The sequence below is a fragment of the Marmota monax genome, unplaced genomic scaffold (assembly GCF_021218885.2).
Source record: "Marmota monax isolate L192 unplaced genomic scaffold, Marmota_monax_Labrador192_F-V1.1 WCK01_AAM20220418_F8-fsc00015, whole genome shotgun sequence".
NCBI lineage: Eukaryota > Metazoa > Chordata > Mammalia > Rodentia > Sciuridae > Marmota > Marmota monax.
The window spans coordinates 12,727,876-12,740,889 of NW_026692194.1; the positions used below are offsets into that span (position 1 = coordinate 12,727,876).

General features: G+C 39.0%; 1 protein-coding gene across 3 annotated transcripts in view; it reads right to left on the minus strand.

Moving 5' to 3' along the window:
* Eml6 (EMAP like 6) overlaps positions 1-13,014 on the minus strand; it is a 267,072-nt gene that overhangs the window by 86,844 nt on the left and 167,214 nt on the right. For all 3 annotated transcript variants that reach the window (XR_006847095.2, XM_046423963.2, XM_046423967.2), the window contains exons 14-16: positions 10,800-10,986; positions 9,095-9,200; positions 1,310-1,403 (exon numbers count right to left, since the gene is read on the minus strand). Coding sequence is in view for 2 of the 3 variants with exons in the window: in XM_046423963.2 (XP_046279919.1) it covers positions 1,310-1,403; positions 9,095-9,200; positions 10,800-10,986 (387 nt within the window). In the remaining variant the exon portion in view is untranslated. The remainder of the gene's footprint in view (positions 1-1,309; positions 1,404-9,094; positions 9,201-10,799; positions 10,987-13,014) is intronic.

Sequence of the window (13,014 nt, forward strand, 5' to 3'; positions counted from 1 at the left end):
ATATTAAAAAAAGAAATATTTATTTCTTCTATTTCTATTAATGTGTCTGGCATATAACTGATGAGCCACTCACAGAGTGTTTTCTAGCAGGAAAAATTGCATTTGTTGCTTTTGAAATGCAGACATGTATTTTTCCTAAGATTATCTATAAATGCAGATAGTGTGTTTCCAATAATATTAAATTAAAATGCATCATTTGGTATTCTAAGAGGAAAAGGAAGTTCTGATTAGGAGCTGAACCTGAAATCCAGAGAGGAATGTACAACAGTGAGAGATTCTAGAAAGAAAGACAGAGAAACCACTTTGGTGGGCAGATTTATGAACCACCATTGCTGCCAAGAATTCCATCCCGATAGCAGTCATCAGAAAAGCTTTTCTTTTTCTCCCAAGAAGGTCAGCTGGAGTCCTCAGGGCTCCATCTGCTCAGTTTCCAGCAACCTGCAGATCTTCATTCATTAAACTGAATTGCCAAAAAAAATTTCCCCCTCCTATCATCTAACATTGTCTAGGATAGTATTCATTTGAAAAGTGAATACTTGGGGCTTCAAGACCATTAACTTAGAAATGCTTTTATTCTGCAAGACAGGACGTTAGTAATAGAAGGAAGGGCGTCGGGAGGTATGACTCTGTGCCTGGACAACAAGTTGTATTGCTAGGCCTCTGCTGCCAACTATTCTGACCTCTGACCAGGGCTGGGCACATGGCTGAGCTACATGAAAGTAGGGTGGAAAGTAATGTTCGGACTTCGTGCTGATTCAGCAGGGAGGGAGGCCGGGGTAAGGGAGGACAGGTGGTCTATAAACAGCAGTTGGTTTTGAAGAGTCTATTTATAAGATGGGGAGATTAGGGAAACAATTTGCCTGCTTGGAAAGCGTGTGGCAGATGCGCACGACGGGGCCTCCTCTCCAGCAGGCCCCAGCCTCTTGACAAATGGTGCTTCTGACTCCAGTGACATTGACAATCCTTCACAGATGCTAAGACAGAGAGGAAAAAGAAGGGCCAAGGCAAGAAAAGCTGCTTTTCTGCTGCTGGTAAAAAGCTTTGATAGAGATAACACAAAAATTACTAAAAACTGCAAGTGATAAGAGCTCTCTGGAAAGCATTTCAGAATTTTCCAGTTCCCCACTACAAACATTAACTGCTCTGCGTCAGGGTTGGCACCATGAAACAGCAATGTTTTCGCTCGGGTGTTAAGCTTGCTAGGTGAATTTCATCTGAGAAGATGAAATCTTACCAGAAAATGAAAACTATCAACTGTTACTGAAGTGTGATGTCAGCGGGAGACCATTAGATCAGGGCAGCTTCTTACCTTGTGGTAGCTATCTTTTCTCCCCTTTTCCAGTCCCAAAATACAATACTGTGAAAATCGTCTAAACCAACCGACACCAGGCATTTTCCATCAGCTGTGTGAAAACAACACAAATGTCAAGTGACTTGCTTCTTCCAGGATAAATCAAAACATTTTACATACTGTAAAGAGGAACAAAAAATTGACTTTAAATTCTTTAAGCTCAAATACATTAGAAATATCTTATCCGAAGGGACCTTAGAGGATGAAACGCATGACCAGTAATAGTCGAACTTTCTAATGCATCATAACTGGTTATTGAAGTCCATTGCTGATTCCACTTTCAATCTGAGACACAGAGCTATGGCAGAGCTTCTCAGGTAAGTAACAAAAACACTTGTCTGTTTAGTGACTGACAGGTTTCCTGACATTCCCTGGAAGAGACATTTGGCTTTGTCACTCTTGGTCTATTTTCAACTCTAAAAAAATTGACTTTGGTTTAATCCTCTAAAGCAAGAGTGTTATAGAAACTAAATTTAGCTTCTAAGTTTCCTTTAAAAGATGATTTTACAATAAAAAGTCTTAATTTCTTATTTTTCCTATTTCAAATGTAATACACTTATCACAGGACACTTAGAAAATACGGATAAAGAGAATGCTAATACCTTCCCAATTTCTAGGACTACATTTGATATATATATTACCACTCTTTTTCTATACATAAATGTGCTTTGAAAAAGTAAAACCAGGATCACAGTGCACCCATAATCTAATCTTTTCTCATCTATTATGTCATGAACATTTTTCCTTATTAAGTATTTCAATATTATCAATGATTTACTAGAACTTGGACACAGGCTATTTTCAAAAAAAATTTAAACACAGTGAATGTAAAATTAAATTTGAAGTAAAAACAATTAATTTTCTTTTTTCTTTCAAGACAGAAGAAGAGGTACAATCAATAGCCATTTATTTGTTGCCTCGCTGCAAGGCTAGATTCAAAGGAAAAGCATCTCAAGGTTAACATTCCCCCCAACCCAGCTGTGTGGTTGCTAGGAGATGAGTGATCCAGCTCGCTTTGCATCAGTTTATCAGGGTCTTGTCTCGACATACCAGCCATTAGGGTTACAAATCAAATATGTGATAAACTGCTTCTCCTGAGCCTACTGGTCCACTCAATGTTAGTTTCAACAGCAGACCTGGGGTACATTCCAAATTAGGTTTGCCAGGCAAAATAAAGGAAGCTTTGTAAAATTGGAATCTCAGATACATAATGAATAGTTTCTTAGTATAAGTATGTCCCATGCAGTATTTACATCGTATTGTATATTTAAACTTATATTGCCTGGAACATGCTTATATTAAAAAACTATTTGTTGTCTGTTTGAAATTTAATTGTGCCTCCTGTATTTTTATTGGCTAAATCTGGCAACCCTACCTCAAGTGCCAACCAATGCCCACCTTTTGAGCGCCCCTATTTATGCCAGTGACCCTCCGCTAACCAAATGGAATGGGGAGCTGCTCCTCCTTGCTTGGAGGAAGGAGGAGAATAAGGGAACAGAAGAAATTGCCTAAACCAGATCCTCCCCAAACTTCAACTAAGGACTAGGCAAGGATTTAAGGGTTAGGTCAACCCTTTCAAACTCCTAGGCAAGAGTATGAGATAAAGACATTAATACTTTCCTACAGGACTAAATAGCTATCAGGTGATTACTGTAAACAACTGATCATAATAAGTGCTTATGCTTAAATGTTATCAGACTTTAAATTGGGTAAAAAACTCTTCATGCATATGGGAGAAGAACTGGTAATGACAGCCCATTCCCTACCAACACTATTACTTTTTCCTTATCTCTTGGTATGGCCTGATTATGTTTCTGTTAGTGTGCCCCTGTGTTTGGTGATTTTATTTTTGTCATTTTCTTTCTCCCTTTTTAGACCATAAGATGTTTTAAGGCTCATGGTAATTGTATCAGGCTTCCTTCATAATTGTCACACTGAACTGATTTTCAGTGACTGCTCACAGTGCTGGTGACACTAATGAGGACGATGACAAATACAGGATATGCCCAAAGGTGGTACGGAAATGTGCCACCTTATATAGCTATAAAAACTTTGTTTTAATTATCATCCTTCCAAAAACACTGAACAAATATTCAATGTCTTTTTTTATATTCATTAATTTTATACTTTAGGCTGTGTGTGTGTGTGTGTGTGTGTGTGTGTGGTGTTGCTGGGGATTGAACACAGGACCTTGTGCATGATAGGCAAAAACTCTACCACTGAGCTATGTCTCCAGCTCTCAGGCTGTCTTTTCAAAACCATGGAGCTATATTATATGCCGTTCATGAGATACAAACATTTGCATATTTAAAAAGACAGTTTTAAAAATTAATTTTAGAAATTTATATATGAGAGCAGAATGCATTACAATTCTTATTACACATATAGAGCACAATTTTTCATATCTCTGGTTGTATACAAAGTATATTCACACCAAGTTTTTTAGATTTTATTATGAAGAAGACTAAACAGTAAGCGAATGTGTGAACAGCAGGGGGGAGATTTTTAGAATTTCTACCAGGCTCAATTAGCTTATCCTCAGTTATACCACCTTGACTTCCCACAAGAGTATCCTGATTGGAGGTAGCAACAGGAGAAATGGTACCATCCCAGAAGTACCTCAATAGCCACACCTCTCTTCAGAAATGGTAACTTGTTCTTGTATTCTGCAGGCGTAAACTATTTCTGCATGCCACAGAGTTTGGAATATGATTGTTTACCTTTTTATGTTCTTCTTGGTTTTCATTTCCCCTGCAGAGGCTTGACCTTAGCTTTGAATATCTATTGTTCCCTGACCAGCTATTTTTTTTTAATTTTTGCCCATATTTTTAGAGTCTAAGTAATGTCCTCTCAAATATTTCTAGTCACAGTATGTATTAATTATGGATGGTTGTGACATAGTCCAGAAATAATTCTAAGGCACTTAATGTCAACAGTAAAGGGCAAATTAGAAAGAAATTTTTTATTCAGACAATTACAAGTTGGTCCTCCTATTCTGAGCTCATAAAAAATGCACAGGTTTCTATAACTGAACACAATGAAATCAGGTTAGTCTTAGATGTGCTCTTATGGAAATTAGTATTAGTCCATAAATGTTTTAATATATATATATATATATATATACACATATGATATTCAGGCTAGAAAATATTTATGTGGCTGAATTTTAATATGTCTTCTATTTATGGAGAAGCACTTTTGCTACCATTAGCACAAAAATAAAGATGGATTCCCCTTTCCTTAGAAAATGATAATAAATCCAAGAGTTAAAAAAGCTGCTCCATTAAGTGAGCTAGTTAATATACATTCACTCCTGTCCATGTAATCCAGAATTATGGATCATATTGCAAGGGATGTTTGGTTAAAATGTCTTTTGTTTGCTTTGGAAAAGTGGCCAAGAATAGACTAAATTCTTTTGTGTAAATGTTTATTTGTTGTCTTGTTTTCACATCATTTGTCTGCTTTATATTTCCAGGACAATTTATTTCTCTAACAAAAGGCAAAGTACTATTAGCAGGTCTCTGTGAGACCCCCAAAAGGAGATGACTCATAAAAGACAGGTGGCTGCAGGGCTACTGAGGCACACAGATGGGCTACCAGCCAGATAACCAATGAGCGTTCTGTGGGTGCCTCGTTTACGTGGTTAAACAGGCAAATCTAAACAGTCTCTTGTGATTTGGACTTATCTACCCACTTTCTATCAGTTTCCACAAGGGAGGTAGAGTTGCCCCTGTTCCTACTTTAGATCAGTGTGTGATTTAGGGTTGTTCCAGAACAGGGGTCTCTTTTCACTGGGCAAGGGGACTGTACCAGTGGTAGTATCTGTGCATCCTGGTACTCCTCCACATTTAACCTTGAGGATGGAAAGGACAGCTGGAGACACCTTCTGGTGGGGATGTGAAGCGGCGAAATAAGTAAGCTCACCCAATGCTCTGGTGGAAGGCAGGGGCAGGAGAAGTCCCAGGGACCAAGAATAGAGAATTCTCTGCATACCTCTTGCCAGCTGACAAACCTGGGTCTGTTGGATATCATGCTGGACTGAGAGCCAGGAGACCTGGGTTCTAGCTCTGGATCTGCCACTGTTGACTGTCAGCCAGGGCATGCCACCAAACTCGCCATCTCCAGTCTTGGCTAAGAGATCTAAGTCTAAAGTTACATTGTTGTAACACAAAATGCTATTAATAGAAAAATTAAACCAAAGAGACCGCGACTCTTTCAAGTCTTGCCATAGGAACTCAAGGATCCATCAACTATCAGTAATCATTCATGGTGACGAATCACACACAACAGACCTGGGTGGAAGCTTTCCTGAATAGTCCTTCATATTAGTTGCTTTCCAAAACCACCAACTAGATTCCTTTCTACCATTGATGTATGAACATCATTCTTAACCACTAAAACAAAAACGTAATTCTTCATGATCAAAAATAATATATTTGCTGAATAAATGGGCTTTTCCCTAGTGATTGTTATCTGGAAAATAGACTTTCTTATTAAGTCTGAAAAGCTCCTCTTATAAAGAAATATTTCACATCTAAGAATTTCTTTTTTGCTCACGATACTAGCAGGGAGAGAATCAGCTTCTCTCTCTCTTCCTGGGGTATTTGGTTTCCTTACCCAGACAATCAATTGAAAGGTGGCCTTCTGAGGGAGGGATTTCTAAACTCAATCTCTTGCTCTTTCTTCTCTAAAACTAATAGGCCCAGGAGAGGGGTGAGCTCCCTAAAATGCAGAGGCAGGCTACTGGGGTACCAGCTCATCACTATCAATTCATCTCATAATTAATGTCTTCAATCAAGACTCTGCTCATCCTTTTATCTAAAGACATTGGAACTCTGAGTTCTTTTGAGTCCTCTAAATATAAAACCCAGAACACTAATCAATTCTATAGAAGAAATAGTCTAATGATTATATTCTATTTATTTTATTCAAAATTTGCTACTCTATATCTTAACACACACATTTTCATATAAAATCAGTGATGGATGCTATTTTGAGTTCAGTTTATTCTTTTACTTGATACATAAAAATATGCAAGAAATACAGTTTGCATACTTGACACTGTAAATTATAGTTCTTATTAAACACTGACAAATTGTTTGCTAGAAATACTGAGTCAATTTCCAATGTCACCAAAACATGGATATACTGGATTTTCATCATCCTGTTAACATTAGGTTTTTTAATTTACTTGTGTATTTATTTATTTATTGGGTACTGGGGATTGAACTAGAAGACACTCAGACACTGAGCCACATCCCCAGCCCTATTTTGTATTTTATTTAGAGACAGGGTCTCACTGAGTTACTTAGCACCTCGCTATTGCTGAGGCTGGCTTTGAACTCTCGATCCTCTTGCCTCAGCCTCCCAAGCTGCTGGGATTACAGGCATGTGCCACCGTGCCTGGCTGTTATTTGTTTTTGATTCTGGGGATTGAATCGAGGGGCATTTTGCCACTGAGCTACATCCCCAGTTCTTTTTATTTTTTGAGACAGGGTCTTGCTAATTTGCAGAGACTGGCCTCAAACATGCAATCCTCCTGCCTCAGCCTCCATAGTCGCAGGGATTACAGGTGTGTGCCACGACCCAGTTTGTTAGTTTTATTTAATTTTGGTACTTTAGTGGGTACCTCACTACTCTTCTGAAGTATACTTACATATACCTATGTAGCCAATAGAAAAATCAATTTTAGGAAGAAGGTAGTTCAGCCATTGAAGAATAAGATTTGGGCTGGGGTGTGGGAAAGCAGAGGGAATTCATTCATCTTTGGGATAGAGTCACATACAAACAAAAATTATAGTTTCTTTTTAGATTTTACTGCCTTATCAATGATACAAGGCACACCTACTTTAAAATTGCATGTCCATCAAAACTTTCAAAGGACTTTGTATTCACTGTTTATCAAAGGTGTCACCCTTGCATTAAGCTTGTAGGTAGGCATGGTTGGGCAGCTCTTTCTACCTCCATACTCCTAACTCCTTCTATCATGTACCCACCAGTGTAGGCACAAACTATTGAGCCTTGATTTTACTAACTTAATAGCCATAGAAGGTAGTGAATAACTCCTAACAATGACATAACAACTCAGATTTGTTGAGTAGTTTGCAGGACGTAAGAACATGCATGTTACCAAAACAAAATACCGCCTGTGTGGCACTGGTCAGGGAATGCAAATATTTGTCATTCAACATGGTTTACAATGTGAAGTTCTAGAAGTAACAGTGAGAGGTAAGGCAAAGCTCATTAAGCAAGATCTCATTTGTTCATTCATTTACAGCATTTTTGGAATGGTTTCTATGTCTATAATACTGCAATATGTGTGGTGGGAAAATACAGAGGGCTCTGCCACCCCTGTTAGCTTACTGTGTGTGCAAGGCAAAGGAGGGCAGTACTACACAGATTCTGACAGGTGCTACCAAAGCAATGACAACAATGAACTACAGTTTACAGAAGGAGGGACAGGTTATTTCTGCCTTGGAGGATGTAGGAGAAAACATTCAGTTGGTCTTAAATGATGGTGGGACTTGAATGGACATATGGGAAAGCCCTGATGAGAGGTAGGAGGAGGACTGGAGTGAATGGAGGTTCTGCAGCAAGGTGAATGTGCAGGAGCATGAACGGGTGAGTGGGTGAAAATGTTGCAGGAGAAGGTTGAGGCCAGATCAGGAAAAGCCAAGCACTTCCAACCTGGGGAGTCGATGGCAGCAGCGGTAAATATGCTTCCAGAATAAGCAGGGATGGAATCCAAGCCTATGGCATTACTATGGGCAGACGAGAGGAGGCAAGGACTGGCTCAAGGGGAACAGAGAGGGAGGGACCTACCAGGGGAAAGAGGTTGTAGAGCCATGGGATTTAGAGACAGACTAACCATGCACAAATTGAATAGCAGCATCGCTTCCAAATGTAAACACCTGGATGGTATTTGGAAAACTCAGTTTTACACAGATGGTTTAGGATTTCTTTCCTACTAATCCCTACAATTGAAATGATTAAAAATGTGTATGTACTAACATCTTTCATGATAGATCCTCAATCTTGAATTCTAGTGTAAAAAACACTTACATTGCATATTGGCATCATCTCTCTTTTTTCTCTTTGGGGACACAAGAAGCAAGTTAATTGTTTTTCTGTCTTTTTCCTTTTGCAAACTTATTTTTTTTAATGACTGTAAAAGGGCTTTTATAAATCCCACTTGAATAAAAGAAATTGCATTCGTCAATTAGTATTTTTATAAATACTGTGTTCAAATTTTAAATCGAGGAGAGAAAAGCTTTAGTTCTCATTTTCAACATGAAATTTATTTCTAAAATACTAATATTATAAAGTGCTCCTCTGCAGAGGATTTGCAGCCTCCCTTCTGGTTCTTTATATTTCAAGACAGAAACAACACGCTCCCACTTATCTGGAGATGAAATTGATGTTCTGAGTCACTGCCAGACATTTGCAACTAAGACTTCCAACGGCAACAGCTGCTCTGGATTTCAAATTGCTCAAGCAAACACAGAACTCAGTGTGAGCTCTGGGTAATGACTTGGGAGAGGAAATTCGGAAGACAAGGAAAGGATGTGTAATCTAAAGGCCACATTTTTGGGTGAGGTATTCACAATATGACTCCCAGCCTCAGACTGTGTAGTTGACACACCGAGAGCATACCTCATTACATCAGAACTCAACCAAGTACTTGAAAATAAAATTAAATGTAGGCTCATCTGTCAATGGCTCTAATGAAAAACTGGTGCTCACCTGAAAAATCGAGCGCACACACTCCTCTCTGATGTTGTCCTTTCAATAGTGACAAACATTTTAGAGTCTGTGTGTCCCACACATGAATAGCAGCATCTCTTCCAACCTTAAACAACAGGATGAGTGTTATAAACAATTTATGAAATACAATTTGGTTCCTTAGAGTCAAGTACTGCTTAGAAAAGAAATGCATGTTATTTAAAAAGTGGGAAGACTTTGGAAATAATTTGGTCCACCCCATTATTTTCCAGATGAGGAAACTGAAGCATCTAAGGCTTGTCATGGCACCAAGTTGGGTTCCAACAAAGCCTGTCCTGGTGTGTGGCTCCAAGTTAAGGGACTTTCAGGACCCCACTTCAAATGTCCAGTTGTACTTTTTTCCCCATCTTTTTGAACTCAGAGGCACTCTATCACTGAGCTATATCCCTAGTCCTTTTTATTTTGAGGTGGGTTCTTGCTAAGTTTCTGAGGCTAGCCTTGAACCTGTGATCCTCCTGCCTCAGGCTCCTAGATACTGGAATTACAGGCATGCACCATTGCATCCAGCCACTTGAGCTTTCTGTCAGTTACTTCTACTTTTCCCTCTCTTGCCTTCTCAATGTCACAAGTGAGGAGTCCACTTCTCAGGCAAGAAATTCACCTGGGTGCTGTCAGGGCACTATAAAGAGTTCCTTTACCAGGCTGGGGTTGTGGCTCAGTCCTCAGCAGCACATAAAAATAAATAAAATAAAGGTATTGTGTCCATCTACAACTAAAAATATTTAAAAAAAAAAAAAAGAATTTCTTTACCCATTCTCAATGATTTCACCCACCTCTAGAAGGGCTGGCCCTGCCCCTGAGAAATGAAAGTTTCATGGCTTGACTCTGTGTCATTAAGATAGATTGTCCTTGCAGGGTTATAAGCTTTTATCATGCGAGGTTCAACAACAGAGCAAATTATAATAGCAAAGTAGTTTTTCTCACAGTACAGGGAGTGGGGGGGCGGGGAGACACATGACTGTTGAATCTGATGACTCCAAAAGAGAAAACTCGAGGTTAAGCCATAGACATAACTGAGTAGAACCCAGAGAACTCCTACACTGGTCTGTGGAGGTCCAGTCCCTGTCCCCCAGCAATGGCTGCTGGCTTCCTCTTTGCCTCTCACCAGTTGCAATACTGAGTGTCCTACCTCCTTGCAGGTGAGTGCCAAGAACCAATCTCTGATTCTTACTTTCAAAGGTAAGTTATTAAATACCCCTGAGCCAAGCTTCATCCATTTGTGAGACAGACAAGAAAATAAGTGCCGGTGAGAAGGCAAAGTAATGCTCAATCAGTTGTAAGATTTACTAACTCACAGCAGAGCTTCTCTAATTTGCAGCTGGAGGGGCAGCAAATCAGCATGGAGACAAGTGGTTCATATCTCCAGGAGATTATAATCTCTTTATAAAAAAATACTAAAGCTATGGATGTTTCTGTCTCAAAAATGGACATTTCTGGGATTTGACTCTCTTCATGCTCTCAATCTCAGCCTTGGATGCACCCCAGATATGAACTACATCTGAAACAATCCTGTTTCACTGATTCTTTAGCTTCCTGCCTCATGTTTACTTCTACCAAGTTTTTTTTTTTTTTTTTTTTGCATTTCTAACATATAAACTGGATTCATGTTCACATGAATGCCCTCTCTCTTGGGTGAGGCCCTCAGTCTTGGAGGAGAGATACTTACCTGTCCAGTGGCCACATAGTCCTTCACCGGATGGATGGTCAGGCTCAGAATATCATCATCATGTCCCAGGTACAGCCTCTGGGAATGCTGTTGCCTGTTGTACACGACAGCAACTGCAGCAATGTGGTAGACCACCTCCCCAGCTTGTGTGTAGAACAGATTGTTTCTACAGTCGTAGCCTCTGTAACTGAAGCACAGGCCCAAGACATGCACAGGGTTGAATGAACAGAAACTGAACAGGGTAGGAGTTATCAGAGGCAAAACACACCGATGCAAGTGGAACCCCACGTGTCTCCATAGGCTAGAAATGTCAAATGGGGTACAAGGATCCCTAAAGGCCTGGGATGACTTTCTAGGAGGCACATGGGCACTGATCATTTTAACAGAGCCTGTTTCAGGATCCTCAGCTACCGTGTATGCTCTTTCTTAAAACTGATCTGAGAACAGGTGTGTGGTTATTAGGCACAGGCCTTTCCTCCCCATCTCTCCTTCCACGATGTCCTCCCTCCCACTTCAGGAAGCCATTTCTCTCCTCCATGTGGAATTTTAGCATGGTGTATTACTCTGGGACATAGAACCTTCTGGGACACCAAAACAGACGATTCAATATACTAGGGAAAACTCTTAATTATTGCTAAGGGACCTTTTTGTAAGTCAAGTGATTTACAGTGTTTTTGCTTTATAACAAAACTGATCAGAGACTTAAGTGAATTGTTAGCTGATGGGTCACTATTTCTTGTGATATATCAAAATCAAAATGTGATTTTGGAGCCGGGCATTGGTGGTGCACAATCCTAGCAGCTTAGGAGGCTGAGGGAGGAGGATCCCAAGTTCAAAGACAGTTTCAGCAAAAGTGAGGTGCTAAGAAACTCAGTGAGAACCTGTCTCTAAATACAAAATAGGGCTGGGGGTGTGGCTCAGTGGTTGAGTGCCCCTGGGTTCAAGCCCTGGTACCAAAAAAAAAAAAGTGATTTGGGGGGTCTATAATACAGAAGGAATTTATAAAGAACTGAACAACATTGCCATGATAAAATCACTTCCATTCTCACTTATTAAAAAAAATTTTTTTTTAGTTACAGATGGACATGTTAACTTTATTTATTTATTTTTATATGGTGCTGAGGCTCAAACCCAGTGCCTCCCACATCCTAGGCAAGTGCTCTACCATTGAGCTACAACCCCAGCTCCCATTCTCACTTATTTATGAGAATAAACTCAGTGTTTACATCTATAAAAAGAAAAAACATGGGGATAGAGTGAACACTAAACTCTGCCACATTCTAGCAATGAGTAATCTACATGCACAGATAACTGAATAGAAAACAATTCATCTCATTGAAATAAATCTAATAAAGTTTTCGGTGCTTAACAATTATCATAGTTTGTAATATATTTATATTCATTTGGTCATTTTTACTAATAATTATAACAATTCAATCTAAAAAAGTAACAGAACTGCATTGTCTAATAGAAATACAATGCAAGCCACATAGTCAAGTTTTCTAGTTGCCATATTAAAAATAATAAAAATATCCAGGTGTGGTGGCACATGCCTGCAATCCTTGAAACTCAGAAGGCTGAGGCAGGAGGATCACAAGTTTGAGGCCAGCCTCAGCAATTTAGTGAGAGACCCTGTCTCAAAATTAAAAAAAAAAAAAAAAAGAAATGAAATTAAAAGGGCTGGGATTGTAGTTAAGTGGTAAAGTACCCTTGAGTTCAATCCCTAGTATTATACACACAAAATTTTTAAAAATGAAATTTATTTTAAGATCATATTTTTAACCTAACACATTTCCATTTAAAATATGATATAAAAACATTTTAAAGAGATATTATACCTTCTTTTTTTCATCCTAAGCCTTTAAAATAGGTGTCTTACCCACACAGCATATCTCATTTCGGACTAGCTATATTTGAAGTGCTCACTAGCCATGTGGGGCAGTGGATACGTATTTCACAGAGTTATGGTCACAAGAAATAAAATTTTAGTTGAACATGTAGGCTTTTTTCTCATGGTACAGTTAAAAAGACTCAAGCAAAAAAAATGTTAAGGTAAAATTTATGAGAGAGTTAGAATGGAGAGAGGAGTATCAGTAGAAATATAAATGATATAAAGTGTTCTGTGGTAGAAGCATTGTTTATTCCCCCTGTTATTAATTTTAAAAGTCCATGAAGTATTTTGGCATTCAAGTTCCTCTGGGTTCACTTAGATGAC